Source organism: Typopeltis vanoorti, chromosome 4, assembly GCF_054136105.1.
Source record: "Typopeltis vanoorti isolate ZY-2024b chromosome 4, IOZ_Tvanoo_1.0, whole genome shotgun sequence".
In the NCBI taxonomy this organism is placed as follows: domain Eukaryota; kingdom Metazoa; phylum Arthropoda; class Arachnida; order Uropygi; family Thelyphonidae; genus Typopeltis; species Typopeltis vanoorti.
Window position 1 is genome coordinate 59,507,044 of NC_143552.1, and position 22,972 is coordinate 59,530,015.

At 37.7% G+C, this 22,972-nt stretch overlaps 1 protein-coding gene across 1 annotated transcript in view; it reads left to right on the top strand.

Moving 5' to 3' along the window:
- LOC150107348 (organic cation transporter protein-like) overlaps positions 1-22,972 on the top strand; it is a 313,584-nt gene that overhangs the window by 65,349 nt on the left and 225,263 nt on the right. Inside the window, exon 5 of the mRNA XM_090391822.1 lies at positions 16,743-16,911. Coding sequence (XP_090247948.1) covers positions 16,743-16,911 — 169 coding nt within the window. The remainder of the gene's footprint in view (positions 1-16,742; positions 16,912-22,972) is intronic.

The following is a 22,972-nucleotide window of genomic DNA, read 5'->3' on the forward strand; positions in this document are numbered from 1 at the left end:
TTGGCAGATTTGTGGAATAGCCTTTTATATTTGTATTTGCTATTGTGTAATAGAGTGGCCTTCTCCCCAGTGTATCCTGTGGTGGGTTCCAAAGCATGGTCAGCAAGTCTTGAGTGGCTGTATTGGTGGAACTAGATGTGGTCTTGTGCTCAGAAATTCTGATATTGGCTGTCCTGCCTGTTAGGCCTTAGTAGGACAGATTGCAACTGCAAGGGGGAACCCCCCTGTCCATCCCCTTTCTGAACAGAGATTACTCAATATCTATCATCATTCCATATATATCCAGACACATCTGAAAAATTGAAAAAATCCTAAGAAAATACAACCTTAGAACCACTTACAGACCACATAAAAAATTGACATCTTTTATCTGTTCCCTAGACTAGGAGGGCTCCTGCAGTCACAAACTGTCCTACTATTGCCAAACAGGTAGGGCAGCCAATATCAGAATTTCTGAACACAGGGACTACATCTGGTTCCACCAATACAGCCACTCAGGGCTTGCTGACCATTGTTATACGCTGATAAGTTGGAACATAAGATATTTCATCTTATCATTGTATAACAGAGCAAACATCCAATTAAGAAACATTTTAAAACATGCTTGATATCTGGGTAAGAGTAATTCTGAATACTTATATAAGAAAAGTGTGTATATATCATTTATATCTGGGTAAGAGTAGTTCTGAAAACTTATGTAAGAAAAGTGTGTATATATCATATGTATATTCTAAAACTGAGTTAAAACCAACATTACCATGCAAAATGAACTTTATTGTGAAATAACATGCAAAGCTAGGCCAACATAACCTGTGTAAACGTTCGGGAGGAAAGCAGACAGCTGCCCCAAGAGGTCTCATCCTTGTGGAACGTAACCAGGAGTGGCGGAAGACGATTGGATGCCATGACGTCATACACTTGTGATGGCGATTTCTATGTGGCGTGTGAACAGAAAAGTTATGGTGATGACCATTAGGGAGGAAGTATATAAGGATTAGAACACCCCCCCCCCCGCTCTCTTGTTCCCGAGTCTTCACCTCCTGTTGATTGGAGCCCGGTGGTACAAGATCCGTCGCTGGTATGTGATTGGACGGTTTTAGGTGGGAAGTCCAACCCCGAGATGCTGCAGCAGGTTATGCCACAAGGAACATCTAAAAAAGTACTTGTCCAGTTCTGTGCAACAAAGGAAATCAGGTAGAAGATCATTAGCATATCGATGATCGGAAGCCTAAACCGTATCATATAGAAGAAAAGGACAGTGAGGGAGAAATTCTGTGCAACAAAGGAACGGAGCCTCCATGAATAGATAAGTAGAAAATTTGTCATTTATTTTCTGTGTATAATCCATGGAGTTAGTGTTGTGTAAACTTAAAACGAAAGACTCAGAGACATTTTGTTGTAAATTTTGTTAATTAAAACTTGTTTTTTCTTTGACCTACTGTGTCTCTCTTTATGGAATTCGATGCACCACGTAAAATTAAGTACGAATCTGGGCAGGAAAAATTTGTAGAAGTTTTAATATATGTCACGATTGAATATCACGTGTTGTCTTTGTGCACTCCTTACCAATCCCTTGATTAATCCTTTTTGTTAATCTAATAGTCCTAAGTGGTGCAGTCTAAAAAAAAAGATAAGTATCCTTAGCACTAAACAAGAGGTTGATAACGAAGTGCCTGCCACATAGGTTTTGGCTCGACCCTGGGCCTTTCCTTTGTGTCCCTAAGATACCACGTGCCTCACAAAGGCAAGGCTATAGGAAAATACATAAAATATATGAAGAAAGAAAAATAATGGGATACAACACCATGCTTTGGACACTTGCCACAGGATACAATTGGAAGAAGGGTACTCTGTTGCACGTCAAAGATTATTCCTCGAATCTGCTTCAGCATTGAAGAACTTCCCAAACCTCAACAAATTTGCATACATGAGACCCCTGAATTTGGGAAGTATTCATCCTAAGATCTTCACCCAATGGCAAAAAAACTAAGGGACAGCATTATTTTAGGACTATAGGCCTGACTTTGGTTGCCTTTTTTCAGCTTCATTTGTCCAGTGTTAGTGCCTGCATGCTTTGTGATCCTTGATGATGGCAATGTAAAGCTTCTGAAATATAGGAGAGTGTTAAAGTTTTATAATTAATATTTTGTCATTAATATTTGAATTAATGCCTCAAATGTTGGTTGAAATGAATATGAAGTGTTGCTTATTAGAAAAAGTTTTGGTATTATTTTAGGTGGATTGGAGCATATTTTTATTATTTGTTCCATTTTTTCTTTTTGTTATATTTTTCACATTTTAAAATGTTCTTGTTATTTTTATGGGAGATTTTTTTGTTTGTTGCTGCAGTTAAAACTAGTATTTTTATGTGTAAGGTGGTTGATTCAGAAAACAAAGAGAAGGTGCATGCAGCCAGATTGAGGGACTTCTGTACATAACTGTCTAGTATAGCTATTATCTAAATAAGAAGAGAAAAAGATTAATATTTTAATAAACAAGAATTAGGGAACTCACTGATTAGTGATCAAAATATTGATTTCACTTTATATAGAATAAAAAGTATTTTTTTAAAAAAAGTTAAATAAAATCCAATTAAATAAATAATATAGAAAGAAACTATACAGGTATCCCTCGTTATATTATATGCAATCTCACTTTATGCGCTTTCACTATAACACGATTTTAAAAAGTTAATTTAAAAAATTGCAACCAGTAGCAATTTCGCAGTCACCTTGTGCGTGGTCACATGATTTTGTTCACGCACCACTTTGACAAGGCGGCATCGTGCTGCATGTCAGTCTCACAGAAGGTATAGAACTAGTAAGCTACATTGTTGGAGTCTTCTGCAACACAAACATTATGAAAAAAAAGAGGTAATTGTGATCAAAATACTTCCAAGACTAAAAAACAGAGAAAAGCTGTAACACTGAAGGAAAAATTAGAACTTATAAAGAGGTATGAACATAATGAGCACACAGTCGACATAGAGCTACAGGAATTTCAGAATCAATTTTAAGAACAATAAGAAATCAAGCAGAGAAAATAAAAGAAAGTTGTAAAAGTGCAATGAGAATGTCAACAACTAAGATAACACAGATAAGGGCACTAATTATGGTGAAATTGGAAAGGATGTTGTCCCAATGGATCGAACATGAAAATCAACGTGCTGTTCTGTTATCCGAGATTCTGAACCTAAAGTGCCATCTTTTGCTGCAAGTGCTGGGTGGTTTGAATATTTCAAGGTGCGACATGGATTCCATAATCTCAAGCTGACTGGTGAGGCTGTGGCAGCCGATGTTGTTGCTGCTGAGAACTTTCCAGCAAAATTTCTAAGTGTTCAGGAACATGATTATTTGCCTCAGCAAGTGTTCAATCTCGACGAAACGACGAAATTTGTGTTTTATAACAAGCCAAAAGGCTATTTTACAGGCAACATAAGTTAAGTTTAAGGGAGATGGTAAATCCCATATTATTGTACAGTCGGGTACGAAACTCAGATCGAAATCCATCGAATCTTAGAGTTTCATGCCGAGAAAAATTATCGGCGAGCCCAAGTGTAAGTAATCACTTGGGAAGTACAACACCAGGGCAACTCACAACAAAGGTGGAGCAAGCTCCGTCACTGTCCTTAATATTCTCTCATAATGTAAAACGCAGCTCCTAGGAGATGTATTACTGTTTTACATTATGAGAAGAGGTCACTACCCAGACCGGTTTCAACCATTTTTGAGGTCTCATCAGTGAGTAGGTAGACCTGGAATATCAAGGTTTTAAGTGAACCGAACTTACATATACCTCTACTAACGAATTGCTAAAATGGTGTACTTATATATTGTTATTACTACTATAACAAACCAGAAGGCTATTTTACAGGTGACTTAAGTTAAGTTTAAGGGAGATGGTAAATCCCGTATTATTGTGCAGCCGGGTACAAAACTCTTATCGAAATACATTGAATCCTAGAGTTTCATGCCGAAAAAACTATTGGCGAGCCCAAGTGTAAGTAATCACTTGGGAAGTGATTACTTACACTTAGTTTTTTTGGCATGAAACTCTAGGATTTGATGGATTTTGATGTTTTATAACAAGCCAAAAGGCTATTTTATGGGCAACATAAGTTAAGTTTAAGGGAGATGGTAAATCCCGTATTATTGTATAGCCGGGTACGAAACTCGGATCGAAATCCATCGAATCTAGAGTTTCATGCCGAGAAAAACTATCGGCAAGCCCAAGTGTAAGTAATCACTTGAGAAGTACAACACCAGGGCAACTCGCAGCAAGGCAGCCATGTACGAAACTTGGATCGAAATCCATCAAATCCTAGAGTTTCATGCCGAAAAAACTAAGTGTAAGTAATTACTTCCCAAGTGTAAGTAATTAGTTTCATACCGGCTGTACAATAATACGAGATTTACCATCTCCCTTAAACTTAAATTATGTCGCCAGTAAAATAACCTTTTGGTTTGTTATAGTAGTAATAACAATATATAAGTACACCATTTTAGCAATTCGTTAGTAGAGGTATATGTAAGTTCAGTTCACTTAAAACCTTGATATTCCAGGTCTACCTACTCACTGATGAGACCTCAAAAAAGGGTTGAAACCAGTCTGGGTAGTGACCGCTTCTGATAATGTAAAACAGTAATACATCTCCTAGGAGTTGTGTTTTACATTATGAGAGAATATTAAGGATAGTGACGGAGTTTGCTCCACCTTTGCTGCGAGTTGCCCTGCTGTTGTACTTCCCAAGTGATTACTTACACTTGGGCTCGCCGATAGTTTTTTTTTGGCATGAAACTCTAGGATTTGATGGATTTTGATCCGAGTTTCGTACCCAGATGTACAATAATACGGGATTGAAATTTGTGTTTTGTTTATAAGTTTAAATAATTCATTCATTAAAATTTCTTTTGCTCACAGATGTAAAGTTTTCATTTTTTTATCCTTCTGAAGAAACCCCTATCCCTATCTCACCCATGCTACATTCAACTCACTTTACATGATTTCGTGTTACGCGATTATTTCATAGAACTAATTAATCGCATAAAGCGAGTAACACCTGTATTTTCTAAAATAGGTCTTGTTTTGCATTAGTTTATATATATATATATATATATTTGTATCATTACATTATTATTTCAATACATTATTACAATATTATTTCAATTTCTTTGCAATGAATTTTCCTGCAAAGCATATTCCCTGTGATGAATTTTCCTTGCAAAGAATATTCTCTGTGATGAATTGTGCAGACACAGCAAACAACTGAATATCCCCCCCCCCCCCTCAAATTTTCTGCTATGTCTTTAATGTACAAATAAAAGAGTAGTGGTCTTAGTATAGAGCTGTGGGATGCTCTGCTAGTTAACCTCATTCGCCTAGATTCCACTCCACCATACACCACCCTCTGATGTCTGTCTCTTAGCTACCAGCCTCATATCCATTTCCATTTGCTGCAACTTATGTAATAGTATTCCATGGGGTATTCTTGTCAAATGCCTTTGCTAAGTCCAGCACTATTATGGTGTAGCCATTTCCTTTTTTCTTGTTGAGAGGCTTATACGCTGGTTAAACATGATAACTAATATTTAAGGAATTGACAGCGTATACTAGAAATATAGATTAAATAAACTTTAATATATACTTTCCGATATTTCGGCGAACGGCACGTTGCCATCTTCTTGGGAACTTACTAGAAGGACACGTGCACACAAGTACTAATAACAGCAAATGAGACTGAAGCTAGGAAGCTAGCGTTTTCCTAAAGTCCTGATGGTGCCCCCTGGCAGGCTATATTGGTAGTTCTTAGCCTTTGGGCTGAAGTTCTTCTGATAAAAGTTTTCCAAATTCGGGGCAGTTTCATGCATCCAAATTTGTTGAGGTTTGGCATGTTCCTAAGGGCCGAGGCTGATTCCATGAATAGTCTTTCATACTTCAACTTGCTGCGGTGTATTACTGTGGCTTTCTCCCATCTTATTCTGTGGCGAGTATCCTGAGCGTGGTCTGCAAGCCCAGAGTGGCTGTACTGGTGAAATCGGATGTAATCCTTGTGTTCTGAGATTCTGATATTTGCTGTCCTGCCTGTTTGGCCAAAGTAGGATAGTTTACAGCTGCAAGGGACCTGGTATACACCAGGTAGGTCTAGGGGAAGTGGTTGGTCTTTGGTGGAGCGGATAAGGGATGCCAGTTTTCTATGTGGTCTGTAACAAGTGGTCAAGTCATGTTTTTTTAAGATTTTATTGATTTTTTCCGAGGTGCCTCTGATGTAGGGAATAGTGATGGATTTAGAGTAATCTTTTTTGTGAAGGGGAGGGGGTGGTGGGTTGTGGATAACTGGGTTAAGTATTTTTTGGATTTTTTGGAGGGGGTAGCCGTTGGCTGAGAAAGTGTCATGGATGTGATTTAATTCAGTGGTTAGGGCTTGATCATTAGAACAGATTATTTTTGCCCTGTTGAATAACGTTTTAATAACTCCATATTGTTGTGGGGGGGGGGATTGTTGGTGAATGTATCTGCCTGTATGGGTGGGTTTTCTATAAACTGAGAAAACCAAGGTTCCATCAGGTTGGCGGGTGACTAGTGTGTCTAGGAAGGGGAGGTTATTGTTTTCCTCTTTTTCCAGGGTGAATTTGATTCTAGGGTGTTGGTTGTTCAAGTGTGTTAGGAAGGAGAGGAGTGAATCTGGGCCATGTGGCTAAATAGCGAAAACATCATCAACGTAGCGAAGCCATATGGTAGGTTTTTGTGGGGCTGAGTTTAAGGCTTTCTCTTTAAACATCTCCATGAAGAAGTTGGCCAAGGGTGGGGAAAGTGGTGAACCCATGGCTGTCCCCTCTATCTGTTTGTAGAATTTTTCCTGCCAAACGAAATAGCCTGAGTTCATTGTAAACTGAAATAGGGCTGAGATATCGGGAGGAAATTTAGCTTGGATTAGCTCTAAGGTTTCTTTGAGGGGGACATTCGTGAATAGGGAGGAGACATCAAAACTGACCATTATGTCATTATGTTGGAGTGTAAGGTTTTCTATACTGGCTTTAAAGTGGGCCGAGTTTTTTATGTGTGATGGTGTATTGCCAGTATAGTGTGAGAACGCTTTGGCTAAATGCTTGGCTAGTTTGTAAGTGGGGGAATCAATGCCATCCACTATGGGACGTAATGGCACATTTTCTTTGTGTATTTTTGGGAGCCCATATATGCAGGAGGGGTCTAGAGTTATAGGGTTTTAGTCTGTTGGTAATCTCCACAGGCCAAGAAGTGACCTTCTTAAGGAGCCTATGGAGTTTTCTAATTTGTGAGTTGGTGGGATTGTAATCAATGGGGAGGTAAGTGGAACGATCTAATAAAGCCTTGAGCTTACCTGTGTAGTCTTTAAGATTGAGTACCACAGTGGCGTTTCCCTTATCTGCTTTGGTGATCACTATTTTTTTGTTTCTCTTCAATTCTTGTAGTGCCTTGTATTCACTAATGGATATGTTGGATTTTGGAGGTTTTGCTTTATTGAGAACACAGGCTACATCCAATCTAATATCGTTGGCGATGTGGTTTGGAAGTTGGCGAATCCCGCGTTCAATTTGAATCATTAATTCCTCGGCCGGTAATTTCCTAGGAGCAATAGCGAAGTTGTGACCACGTGACAGAGCGTGGAGTGCTTCTGGCTTTAAGGTAGCTGATGATAGGTTAACAACAGTGTTGGTTTGTAGTTTAGGTTTGGACGCCGAGTTCTTTGTTAATTTGTCAAACTTGTTGATATGTCGGCTTCGTACTCGTTCAAATTCTTTTTTAGCTGCCATACACGAGACGTCATGTAGGACCGACCAAAGCTCGTGATTCAGCGTAAGTGAAAGCTCATTTTCTAGCGTTGATATAGCTCTGTTTATGTCGGCTAGGGAAAAGCTAGTTTATGTCCGCTCCACCAAAGACCAACCACTTCCCCTAGACCTACCTGGTGTATACTAGGTCCCTTGCAGCTGTAAACTGTCCTACTTTGGCCAAACAGGCAGGACAGCAAATATCAGAATCTCAGAACACAAGGATTACATCCGATTTCACCAGTACAGCCACTCTGGGCTTGCAGACCACGCTCTGGATACTCGCCACAGAATAAGATGGAAGAAAGCCACAGTAATACACCGCAGCAAGTTGAAGTATGAAAGACTATTCATGGAATCAGCCTCGGCCCTTAGGAACATGCCAAACCTCAACAAATTTGGATGCATGAAACTGCCCCGAATTTGGGAAACTTTTATCAGAAGAACGTCATCCCAAAGGCCAAGAACTACCAATATAGCCCACCAGAGGGCACCATCAGGACTTTAGGAAAACGCTAGCTTCCTAGCTTCAGTCTCATTTGCTGTTATTAGTACTTGTGTGCATGTGTCCTTGTAGTAAGTTCCCAAGAAGATGGCAACGTGATGTTCGCCGAAATATCGGAAAGTATATATTAAAGTTTATTTAATCTATATTTCTAGTATACGCTGTCAATTCCTTAAATATTAGTTATCAAGCCATTTCCTTTATCTAATTCCATTGTCACCTCATTATAAAATGTGAATGAATTACTGAGACAGTAATTTATTATAGAGAGTATCATATTCATATCCACTCATTTCTGAATTTTACTTTTAACTACCACTCCAGAGAAAGTAATTGGTCTATGATTTTCTACTTCTGTCTTGGGGCCACCTTTATGTAATGGAACTAACTTACTCTTTTTCTATAAATTAAAGATGCCAAGAAATTATATTCTTGGTTTAATCCTTTATCCAAGCATAAGCAAACAAAGTTTGCCTGTGAAGTAACTTCATGACTAAGCAACTCATATATAGAGGCTAATAACTTCAGTTTCTTTAATATCACTTAGCATCACTTGCCTTGGTATCACTCAGAAGTGATACAGAAGATTGAAGTAATGCAGAAGTCATATTTCCATATACAAATAGCCAAAAGGTGTTGCACCTTATTACTAAAATACTCTAGATTAGAGATAGATGTTGAAGGTTTCTTCCCATAATGCATAGCATTATACATATTCGTAAGGATATGTGCTTTGCATTGTGGAATACTAAGCAAGTGATGTGGAGTCATTAGCATCTATATACGCGTTGTCCAGTCCTGAAATGACTTCAGGTGCAAACTTTGTTTGCTTACATTTGGATAAAGGATTAAACCAAGAATATAATTTCTTTCATCTTGAATTTATAATATAACGAATTGGAAAAACTTTCAACATCTTACCCTCTTTCTGCTCCCTTGGAACCTTGCCAGAACTGAGACTTAGGTTAATAAAAAACTTTATCAAAGGGGCATTGGTAGTTCACTTGCACATTCTTTGTAGCACATGAACTAACATAATGTCCATGCCCGCTGCTATATTCACATTGATATTTTTCAATATATTGAGTACCTCCATTTCATCTACCTCAATTCTTACATCAGTCTCTGTCACATTAACTGCAAAGTCACCACCTGGATGATATACCTTTACAAAGGGGTCACTTAGTAACTAAACTGTTTCTTCTGCTTCTCTCACTTTCCTAATATTTGAACTGAATAAAGTCATCTTTCCATATTCATTCTTTCTCTTACTTACTACATAGCAAAAGCACTCTTTTGTATTTACTTTTTACTTGCTTAACTAACTTTCTCTCAAAATCTGTTTTAGCCTTTCTTACCATACTAGTTAATCTTCTTGCTTGTGCTTTATTTTGCTCATGAGCATGCTGATTTCTTGTTTATATTCCTTCCACAATGCTTTCTTTTTTTGCAGCTCCTACTTTCTACTGCTGCTCATCCACTTTATCTCTACTCGATTTATTCTCCTAACATTAGGTATGCAGAATGATACTGCCTCACTCAAACAATCCTTGAACCACTTCACATGCACTAATGAACATTCATTCCATTTTAGCTGAATCCATTTCATGTAGCTAGAATATTCCATCCATGATAATAGTTTGGCCTGTACTCATTGTGCTAATCTGCTGTGCATGTCATCCACATTTTCTTCTAGACCTCGAGGTCTATGGTAGCAACCGACAATATTATTATTATGGGCAGCTCCAAGGAGTCCTTAGACTCATTGAGGGAGGCCCAACATCATGTGAAGAACAACTATTTAACATTCACACAGTATATATCATACTTCATCTTGAATCATTTATAGTCATGGCATCCACAACAGAGACTCTGGCAGATTATTCCACTCATTTACCACTCTCCAAGTAAAAAATCTAGCTCTAACACCCTTGCTAACCACATTCTTACCAAGCTTCCATGGATGGCCCCTAGTCCTCCCACTACCAGTCCTATTCTCAAAAATATCTTCTGAATTAATCTTATAGAAACCCTTCAGTAATTTGAATGTCTCAATCATATCACCCCTTTTTCGCCTATCAACCAATTTCTGCAGTCCACAAATCTTCAACCTGTTCCCGTAAGGTTCATTCCATAGTCCTGCTGTTATCTTGATCACTCGTCTCTGGATCCTCTCCACTTCCTCCCCATCGAGAAGAAACCCTGCCGCCCATATCTGGGCACAGTAGTCTAGATGGGATCTTATCAAGGCTCGATACAGAGGAACAATAACCTGTTTGTCTCTGCTTGTTAAAGTATTTTTCAGCAACCAAGTGATTTGATGAGCTGATTTAGCCACTTTTGCAATGTGTCTCTAAACTTCAACTCCCTATCCACCAACACTCCCAAATCCCTAGCCTCATCAGCCTCCTGGAGTACAGTTCCACCAATGTGATATCATGCTGCTAATCTTTTCACCCCAAAATGCATAACCTTACACTTTGCCACATGAAATTGAAGTCAATTTTCCTTAGCCCAGTCCTCCAAACTATCCAAATCATCTTGCAAAATTTTGACATCATGTGCATTCACTATTGCATTGCCCAACTTTGTATCATCAGCAAACAAGTGAACACTTCCTCTCAGATTCTTTCCTATATTGTTAATGAACAAATTGAAAAGTAGTGATCCATGAACAGAACCCTGCGGCACACTACTAGTCACAGGCCGTCTTTTGGACGCTACTCCTGAAAAAACCACTCTCTGATATCTCTCCATCAACCACCCTCCTATCCATCTCACCAACCCTATATTCATCCCCATATGCTGCAGTTTACTGATTAGAATTCCATGTGGTATCCTTTCAAAGGCCTTAACAAGGTCCAGTAGAATCACTGTAAACCCATTACCCTTATCCAGTTCAGCGGTCACTGTGTTATAAAACGTGAGCAAGTTACTGAGGCATGATCTACCCTTCACAAAACCATGTTGTCCCCCATACAGTATTCCATTTTCATCTATCCAATCCTATTTTTTTTTTCTTGACTATTTTTTCCAAGACCTTGACAACAATTCCTGATATGCTGATCGGTCGGTAATTTTCAACAGCAGTCTTGGAACCTCCTTTATGCAGTGGAACTATTTTCCCCTCTTTCTACCCCCTTGGGACTAACCCAGACTCAAATTAAACAAAATGGTCAAAAGCACTGACAATTCTTTAGCCGCTTCTCGTACGACACGAGCTGATATACCATCCAATCCTGCAGATAAATTGACATTGAGGTTTTGTAATAGACTATTCACCTCCACTTCATTCACCACAATTCCTATATAAGCTGTTGGCTTATACGGGAATTGTGTTGGTTCATTGAAGAATCATGTTGGTTCTTCCATTTCTGTAATGTCACCATCAGGATGATATACTCTTGCAAAGTGCTCACTCAGTAATTCTACTATATCAACTGATTTGATTACCTCCCTACCATCGGCATTCTTTAAAATCATTCTGCCATATATATTTTTTTCTTTTACTTGCAACATATCGAAAAATCTGTTTGGGATTCTCTTTAGCCTGCATGGCTAATGTTCTTTCATAATCCGCTTTTGCTTTTCTTACCACTTGTTAACCTTCTGGCCTAGGCTTTATACCATTCATGTGCCTGCAGGTTACCTTTCTCCTTAAATTCCCTCCACAGTTTTTTTTTTTTTCAGCTCAAGCTTAATGGTGTTATTCATCCATTTAATCCCTACTTGATTTATTATTCGGACTCTAGGTATACAGTCAGCCATTGCCTCCTGCAAACACTTCTTAACCGCCTCCCATGCACTATCAACATCCAGCCCTTGCAATTTTATATGCCATGGCACTGAACCAATCAAATTCCTAAGCTTGTCATATTTACCAGCTCGATAATTCCACATGTACCCTGTCTTAATTGTAAATTCCACACCTTTAGCCACCTCCCAAGTTAAGACTCTATGATCACTCTCACCAATTGGTGGCAATGTGGTCATATTCATTACAGTCAGATCCTCCAATGCAATTACTAGTCAAGCACTCTCTCTGACCCCTAGTATTTTCCATTACATGCTGTCACAAATAGTTATCCCATAATAACCGCATAAAATCCAATTCCTTCCTCCCATGTCTCTTCTCCTCCCTCCAATCAACGCTACCTTGAAATCTCCCATAATAATTACTCTCCTTCCACTCATTTCTTCTATTTGCTTATGCATACTATCTCCACCACCTAGTCTATAGCAGCACCCAATTGTATATTTTGTTCTGCTAGCCTCAATCTCACACCAAATGGCCTCAAATGTGCTCTTTTCTCTATCCTGCAATTCAACTTCTATTTTCCTTGGCTGCAGCTCATCAGCTATCATCAATAATACCCCCCCATTTTATTCTCTCTGAACGCACTCTGCACATTCTATCCCGCTAACTATATCATCTTCTGTCAGCCATGTTTCACTAATGCCAATAACCTGTGGCCAGAAAGAGCCAACCAAGGCCAAAAATTCTTCCTTCTTGTTCCTGACACTCCTAGTATTAGAATACATGAATTGCTGACCTTCGTTGGCTCCATTCCTACCTTGATGCCTTATACTAACTATCCCATTCTGATTTGTTGTTCTTATTCACTCGGGCATATTATACTCATTCATACACTGAACTGCCTCCCTAAGGTGTGCATATCTACTTCCCCCACCCCTTAATAAATCTAGTTTCCCTGATTCTGAACATCCACTTCATTCAACAACACTTTCTCAAGTCTCCTTACACCGAATCCATTCAAATGTAAACCATCCATCTTATATAGATCCTTTCGCCCATCGAATTCACTCCACACTTCCACAAATTCCACACCACTCGTCATGCATAACGCACACAAAGTCATTTGCAATTATGGCCCTCCTTCTAAACTCTTCACTGTCATACCGTGGCAAAAGACTAATCATCCTAACTCTCTCACTCTTTTCTTTTGCTACCTCAAACAATTCATTCAGGTCCTCTATCATTTCCATTTTATCTCCTTTCAAATCATTCGTACCTGCCACAACTATCATTTCTTTCACCCTTTCCTTTTGCTCTCTAATAGACTCACTTACATCCTTAATGGTCGCACCAGGTTGGTACGATTTTGTCAAATTCTCTACTATCACACCTCGTACTAACGAATCTCCATACAGCACTCGCTCCTTCATTTTGTTTATGTTAACAATCATACTCTTATTTTTCCTATCATACTTTTTTTTATTGGCAGGTACAAGTAACATTTGTGCATACGCTCCAGCTGCCGCTTTGCTCTATGTATCGCTCTGCTCAACAGTGTGATCTATTTTGCCTTATTGTTCTCTATCTCATACCGGATAGTCTCAAATGAACCATTTCCCTCAGATCTATAATCTTCCTTAACTTCTATTTTTGCTGGTTGAAGTTCTCCAGCTATCATTAATACCCTCCTTTGTCCTATTTTCTTTATCTTCCCTGAAAATACCATATCTGTTACATTCTATTCCTGTAATTATATCATTCTTTGGCAACCAGGTCTTGCTGATGCAAATCATTTTTGGCCAAGTCAAGCTGACATTGTCAAAACTCCTCTCTTTTTTTTTCTGATTCTTTGGTCATTCATGCATGTGCATTTCAACATACCCTTGGGCCCACATTTACCCAGTATCATGGAATATGGTAACATACTATACTTTCATATTACAAAAACTTATTCTGATTATAAGACCATCAAATATGACCAACTTTTCAATTGCTCCTAGCCACATACCAAAAATGGACTTCATTTGTGGTATTGAAAAAAAAAAGGTCTTTATCCTCTCTTGAAGGCTATAGCTAATGTTATTAGATTCCAAAGCACAATCATCCTTGCCATAGCAAAACCACCCAAACTAAATACCACTCCCTATGATAGAAAGGCTATTCGGAACTTACAAAGGAACAAAGATATAATAATTGCTAAAGTGGACAAAGGGAACTCCACAGTCATCTTGAACTCCAGAGATTATATTAGTAGGATCAACAATTTACTATTGGACCATTTCACGTATAAAATATTTAATCCAACCATGACCAATAACATAACATGTCACATAACAAGACAAACCTTCTAATTCATAATATGAATAGTTGGCTTGAAGAGTTAAAAAGAAAACTAAAATCTTCACATCCAATAACATCTCGCCTTTTTGGTGCACCCAAAGTGCATAAAGAAGAAGTTCCTCCTATAGTTGATGGCAGATCCTCCCCCACATATCTACTAGCCAAACATCTTGCCAACCTACTAAAAGGAAAAATCAGACAATCAGAGTTATTTAAGGAACTCTCAACACTTTGTTGAGAAACTCAAGAACATTAAACTATCAAAAGCAGACATAATGGCCAGTCTAGATGTGGTCTCCTTATTTACAAATGCTCCAGTTGAGGAGGTCATAGACATTATAAAAGTTCTCTTTCCCAGGGATATCACACAACTTTTCCAACACTGCCTGAATTCCAATTTTTTTAAAGTCAACAACATCGTTTATCAACAATTGAAAGGTCTAGCCATGGGCAGTCCCCTGTCACCACCATATGCAGACTTGTTCATGGAGAAATTAGAAAAGGAAATTCTAACCAACATTGTTCCCAAACCATCGGTCTGGTGGAGATATGTAGATGATGTTTTTATCATTTGGAAAGAAAAAGTAGAAAGCATACATGTGTTCCTAAATAAAATCAACTCGTGTCACAACAAAATCAAATTTACTTTAGAATTGGTAAACAATCAACAACTTCCTTTTTTAGATATACTGGTCAAACGACAAGAGAATGATAATATTGAGCTTACTATATATAGAAAACCAACAGATACTGGACGGCTGCATTTTACTTCCAATCATCATCATCCATGTTATGAAATAGACCCCAAAACATAGTCACAGACGAACAAGATGTATGTACAGAACTTTCTCAAATATCGAAATTGCTTTCTCAAAACGGTTGTCCTCTAAACATAATCAACAAATTGCTTTCTAAAAATAATCTCCAACAACAAAGGATAGCAACTCAGTACATTGTCATCCCCTATGTTGGTTCAGTCTCCACTAAAATTGCTAGAATGTTGAAGCCTTACAACATCAGAGTTGTGTTTAGACTGACTGCAACCATTAGACAGTTTTTAAGATCCCCTAAAGACAATGTTCCTTTTTTCAAATACAGGGGTTTACAGAATACCACGCACTTGTGGACTTTCCTACATAGGCCAAAATTCAAGAAGCCTGGAGATTAGACAGAAAGAACATGTTGGAGATGTAAATCACAACAGGTCAGATACCTCAGGTTTGGTGCATCACTTCTCAACTTCTAACCACGCAATAGATTGGGAAAACAGCTCAATGCCACATATAGAGGATGATTACAGATGCCGAATTTTCAAAGAAGCAGCAGTGGTCCTACGAATAGGTAATAACCTGAACAGAAATCAAGGAGCAGTATTGAAAGATACATGGAAAAATCTGATTAATTCATTAAGTATAGTGGAACTACAGTACGCTAAAAATTATGTAACACATATTCACAATAATGACTGAAACATCTCGCTTCATGCATACATTGTCACACGAGTTGTCAAATTTGGTTGCCTAATGTTGTTAACGGTTTACTGTATTCTTTTGTTTTTTTGCATTTATTATTTTCTTTCACCTTTTTAGTCTTGACAAAGCTAGACAATGTGCTAGTGAAACTAGTCGACATTCTTGTACGTATGTGTATTAAACCGATGGTCTTATAATCAGAATAAGTTTTTGTGTTTATTTCAGTATATAAAGACCAAATATGAATAGTCTAAATGCTATACTTTCATTTATTCCAGAATGACAGACATGTCATTTTCACCATTTTCATTTTGGTGCAATAATTTTTTTATTATTATTATTAATTGATAAGTTGAAAAAGCTTTATAACATTTTAACAGTACAAACTTAAGCTACTAATGTTTCATTAGATTCAAACAGAATACAATATCCAGTAAACATAATACATAGACATCACTTTATTATATCAAATGATTAATAGGTACAATTAAAATTATAGTGGAAAAGAGAGAATTAAAGTCCTAGTATTTCACTTAAATCAAGGATTAGTTTTTTAATGCCACTCTCATCTCTATGAATTAAAAATGTGGTACATTCTCACTGGTCTTAAATAATTTACACTTATTTGTAATAAATTGTTATACTGTTAAAGGATTTTTTTTTCCTTTATCATAGCAAAATAAATATGTCTTGTTCTTGTCTTCAGAACTTGACTGTTGGTAGTCATGTTTCATTGAAATATATCTGTTATTTCATAGATCTAATTTCATATGTTAATAGTTTCATATGTTAGTGATTAGAAAACAGTTTTACCATTTACTTTTGTCCTTTTAATTTATGATTTCAACTTTCATTTTCAGCTATAGAGTTTATAGGAACATCAAAACGAGTTCTCTGTGCTAATTTGTTACAAGTGGTTTTTGCTGTTGGCGAATTATTGCTTGGTCTTGCTGCTTATTTTTTCCGAGAATGGAGAAAATTGCAACTTGTAATCTCTTTCCCAGCAATTATCCTTCTTTCATATTATTGGTATGTATATGTTAGATTTCAGTTATTGGATATTCCAAATAGAATATAGTTACTCACTACAACAAACTTGTAGGGTCGAATGGAGTAGTTCATTTAATGGATGATTTGCTGTATTGGATTTCCATTAATATGCTATAATTGTATTTGCTATAGTGAGAGTTGACTGTAATATATGATAAATCTCATTCACAGAATGCATGACTGCTGTAATTCTTCCAGCAGTCATGCATTCTGCTGGAAGAATTTCCAGGGCTGTCCAAAGCACTGCTCGCGGGCCACATGTGGTCTGCAGTAAGATTTTGTGCAGCCCGCCTGTGGATTTTGATTTTCATGAGCAAAAAAATACAATAACAGTTTTAATCGAATGCATATTAGATATTTTAATCCTATCACTAATTGATAATCCTGATGTTGGTAATTTTATTTGGTGTTTTTACATCACTATATGCCCACCTGTTTTTCAAATATCAGATGTGTCAAAGAAGCATTCTTACACTGTTTTGTTTCAATGCGCATGCTCCAGGGGCTTACGGGGAACGTGAGTGCGCGATTAGTGTGCAATTAATGTTGTTCGTTTGTTCAGCTTTCATGGTTGTGTCGCTGCTGTTCACCAAATTACTAGATACGCATTGCGATGCGGCTCTCGGATAAATTTTTTTTTAATGCGGCCCTCAGATTACCTAAGGTTGGACAGCCCTGGTTTAGAGTATTAAAAAAATTATCTAAATTTGGGCCAATGTTGGGAAAAATGAAATCATGATTTGATTTTCCATAAAATAATAATATATTGTTGAGATTGTCTGTCTTAGTTTGTTATTACTATTATTATTATTACACGGGCACCTCCATGGCTTCCGAAGACTCATTGTGGAAGATCCAAGCTATTATTATTGTTATTATTTATGGCATCTCCATGGAGTCCAGAGACTCATCGTGGGATACCAGATCAACTGCCATACACACAAATCCTATCATACCTCTCCTTGAATCCATTCACCATCAGGGAACTCGCAACCAATTCTGGCAATCCATTCTACTCTCCATGCAAAAAATATGGTCTGCACATCCCTACTAACCACACTCTTACACAACTTCCATAGATGACCGTTAGTTCTCTGACTATTTGTAATATATTGAAAAATTTCACTTACATGAATTTTATGAAACCCCTTTAATATCTTAAAAGTTTCTATCATGTCCCCTATTTTCTGCCTATCAACTAAACTTTATAACCCACAAACCTTCAACTTATCCTCATAAGGATTATCCCACAGACTGTCACCATTTTGGTCACTTGTCTTTGAATATTTTTGATCACTTCCTAGTCCCCCAAGAAACCCAAGTGACCAAATCTATGTGCAGTACTCAAGATGTTGCTGAATCATAGCCTTATAAAGAGATATAATAATTTCCTTATCTTTACTTGTTAGCATTTTTTTCAACATCCAAGTAATTCATTGAGTTATTTTACCAACTTTTGCAATATGCCCTTTTAAATTTAACTCTTTGTCCACCATTATCCTGAAGTTCCTAGCCTCATCAATTTCTACAAGCCAATACCATCAATATGATACACCATATGCAACCTTTTCAACCTGAAGCGAATAACCTTAAAAAAAATATAAGGTTATACACTTACTATCATCACAATATCTCTTGTACCTCTCCTTGAAACCAATAATAGGCAAAGCACTCACAATCTGGCAAGCCATTCATTTCATTCACTCTCCAAGCAAGAAATCTAGTCCTCACTTCCAGGGATTAACTTTTTGTCCTACCCCTCTAGCCAAGTGCTGAAATACACTGTTGAAAAAAGTATTTGGACACCTTACGTGCCATGCAGATTTCGGATCGTACCACATGCAAATATTCCAGGAGTGTTTTCGTAAGTCTGGTAATAAAAAAGTGGGATGTGCTGCATGTTTTGCACTGTACTCGATGTCAAGATGCCACATTCATCTGAACTGACAGACTTTCAGCTGGGGGCGGGGGGATAATAGTTGGAATGTCACATCAATGATCTTTCTGTTTGTGACATTGCTACCCTATACTTAAATCCACCATTGCTTATGTCATTTGTGGATGGAAAGTTGATGGTGCTACCACAGCAGGAAAACACATGGGAGGCCACCAACACTCACTGACCAAAACGACGAGTTCTGTCTCAGAATGTTTCAGCATCACATCATCAGCAGCTGACCTTGCAGTCAACCTGGAAAATGCTGCAGGGACATGTCAGCACTAGAACTCTCCAGAGACAGTTACATATTTTAGGGTACCACACCCAAGCTGCTGCAAACAAGCCACACTTCGAACCCCTCCCCTACTCCCAACACCAATCAACATTTGGACTGGTTTCTTTTGCACTATTCTTGGATCTTAAATTATTGGAAAAGGGTTCTGTGGAGCAACGAATCACGCTTCCAAAAGTTTCACTCTGATGGGCATGTTTGCATCTGGAGAACAGTTCCAGCAGGACTGCATCATTCCAACTATGGAGGCTCGGTAATAGTATTAGTTGGATTGGGTAGACATGCCCAAAACCATAACATCTGATGGCTACCTGGACATCCTGAACAACTTCATGCTTCTGACACTGTGGATGTACAACAGTGACCCTTGCGTGTTTCAGCGCAACAATGCTCCATGCCATACTGCACTGTGTGTCCTGGTTTCCACAAAACAATAGTGAAATGTTGGACTGACCGACTAAACGTCCAGACCTCAAACCCATTAAACATCTTTTGGGCAAATTTGAATGCTCAATTCACTCTAGACTACAATAGTCAGCATCAGCAATGGGGATACTTTTGTGCAAGGAATGGAAGAATATTCCTGTTGTGATCTATCAGAAATTGGTCGAAAGCATGCCCCAAAGGATAGTTGCTGTCATTTAGGCCAAAGATGGTCCCACTTGGTACTAGAAATGTAATTAAAATGCATTTTTTTTGACCACAATTAGGTTTCCAAATACTTCTGTCAACATAGTGTATTTCCTTTGTATCTGATATGATAGAAAAATTTAAGATAAAATTCTTTATCTTAAATGTTTCTATCATATCCCTCTCCTTTTTTTTTTTTTTTTTTTGCCTGTTGACCAGCTTTTTTTTTAAACACACAAATCTTATCATTATCTCATAAGGAGCATTTCACGGACTACTCACCATCTTGGTTGCTCGCCTCTGGATCCTCTCTGCCTCATCCCCTCCCAAGAGACTCAGGTGACCAGACCTGAGTCCAGTAATTCAAATGAAGTCATATCAAGGCTTTATAAAGAGAAATGATAATTCCCTTATCTCTGCTTGTTAGTGTGTTCTTCAGTAACTAAGTATCCTGTGAGCTATCCTGGCTAAATTAGCAATATATCTTCTAAACGTAAATTCTCGATCTATTACCTCCAAATCCCTGTCTTCAATTTCCATGAGTACAGTTCCCTCAATGTAGTATGCAGCTTTTTATCCCAAAATGCATAATTTTATACTTTTCCACATTAAATTGACATCCATTATATTTTGTTCATGCTGCCAGCCTTTTATTTAAATCATTCTGCAAGCTCTCTGTATAACTTTGATACCCAACTTTGCATCATCAGCAAGCACTGAATATCTCCCTTCAAGTTGCTTCCTATATCATTTATGTACAAATGAAATAGCAGTGATCCAAACACAGAGCCCTGCGGCACATCACCTGCCTTCTCCTGGATTCTGCTCCTCCATATACTAGTTTTTGGTATCCATCCACAAGCCACCCTTGTATCCATATCACCAGTTTCATATCTATCCCAATATGTTGCAGCTTGTGTAACAGTTCCATGCAGTATTCCATCAAATGCCTTTGCAAAATCTAGCAGAATCATGTCACCATTCCCTTTATCCAACTCAATGCACTCTATTATAAAAAAAGTTAATAGATTACTGAGGCATGACTGACCCTTACAAAAGCCCCCATGCTACACCTTATAGAGTATCATATTCTTATTTATCCATTCCTGAAGTCTCTTTTTGACCAACTTTTTCAGTACTTTTACCACCAATCCTGAGATACTGATTGGTCTATAATTTACTTCCACAGATTTAGAATCCTCCTTTATGCAAAGGAGTTATTTTGTCATCCTGCCACTCTCTTGAGACTTGAATAGAGCCGAGACTTAAACAGTCTTGTCAAAGGCATGGCCAGTTCCCCTGCATTCGCTGCATTGCATTCAGATTCTGCAATGTCCTTAGTACCTCTAATTCATCAACCTCTTCTCACATCAGTCCATGCTACATCTTCCATAATGATATCAATGATATACCTTTTGCAAAGTGGTCATTCAGTATTTCAACAATAATTTTGTCTGCTTATGTCACCTCTCTACCATCATCACTCATAGTTATCCTTCCATAATCATTTTTCCTCTTACTTGCCACATAAAAAAGAACTGTTTCAGAGTTCCTTTGGCCTGCTCAGCTAATTTCTTCTCATAATCTGATTTTGCATTATTTATCATGCTGTCACCTTTCTTTGCTGACTCTCTTGTTCGTAAATTAGCCGTCCTTTCTCCTTATATGCTCTCCACAACATTTTCTGTTTTTGAGGCTCATGCTTAAAGATACTACCAATCTCTCTCTCTCTCTCTCTCTCTCTCTCCTACCTGATTTGCTCTCCCAACCTTGGCTTTACAGTGTGATATTAATTCTTCCAGATGCCCCTTGACTATTCCCCATGTACAGTGAACATCCTTCCCTTACAAATCTTTATGCCATGGCACTGCTTTAAGCTACTTCTTAAGTATGTTATAATCACCTGCATTGTAGTTCCACTTCCCCCTTTTGAATTAGAAATTCCACACATTTTGCTACCTCCAAGTCACAAGTTGTGGACAGATCTTCTGGTACTATAATCAGATCTAACACTCTCGTACCCTGGGTCCCCTTCCATCAAATTCTGTTTCAAGTAATTATCTCTCAGTAAGTATACAAAGAGACTATATGAGCATATATAAGAGCACATATATATATATATATATATATATATATATATATATATATATATATATATATATATATATATATATAAGCATCTATATGAGCGCGCACACACACACACACATACACACATATATATATATATATAAGCATCTATATGAGCACACATATATATAAAAGCATGTATAAGAGCGCACACACACACACATATATATATATATAAAAGAATCTCTGTAATTCAGTTAGTATAGAAGCTCTTTGGTCAGAATGACATGGGTTCAATTCCCCTCCATCATGTGAGGAACCTTTATCTGGTCTCTTTTGACTAAAGGTGAGTTAGCCAGTCTCATACAGAGGTAGGGTTTTTTTTTGTCCCCCAGAACAGGCAAACTGGCTCCGTGAACACATACAGATTCACAGCCATGAATACTTACAATAATATGTGCAAGAGATAGGGTCCTCACCACATGTTATAATGCTCATGAGTCACATCATGCTATTCAACCTCCTAGATAGGAGATGGCATTTGAATGGGATGGGAAGCATATAACTGATAACTGTGAAAAGTCAGTAAAATTAAAAGTTTATTATTATATATGATCTTTAGGAATAGCTGTGTACACTATATCTTAAAAATGCAATAAGGTACATCTCTCCCATCAAGTTAACTGGCTAGACAATTTATCAACTCCCATTTAATTGGAGATTAATGAAAACTTTCCGATTTTTTAAACTACAAATACCAAACAGTAAGTATAGATTTCCAATTTTTAATGTGGTTTATTTATTTATATTATTATTCTTATCCAACATCCCTGGAGTCATAAGACACATTGAGGAAGGTCCAGCTTAGACAAATTAAAGTCTATCATACCACTCCTTAAATTCTCCTACTCTTTTCACTCTCACTGCCTTCTCAGGCAATGGATTTCTTTCTCCTACCATGCTCTACACAATAAATTTACTTCTTAACCTCTTACGTACTACTTCCTTTTGCAACTCCCAAAGATGGCCCTTTGTCCTTGTTCCTTCTTGAAAAACATCTCCAGTATGATTCATTATATCATTTTGTTATCTACCTCTGTACTCACTCC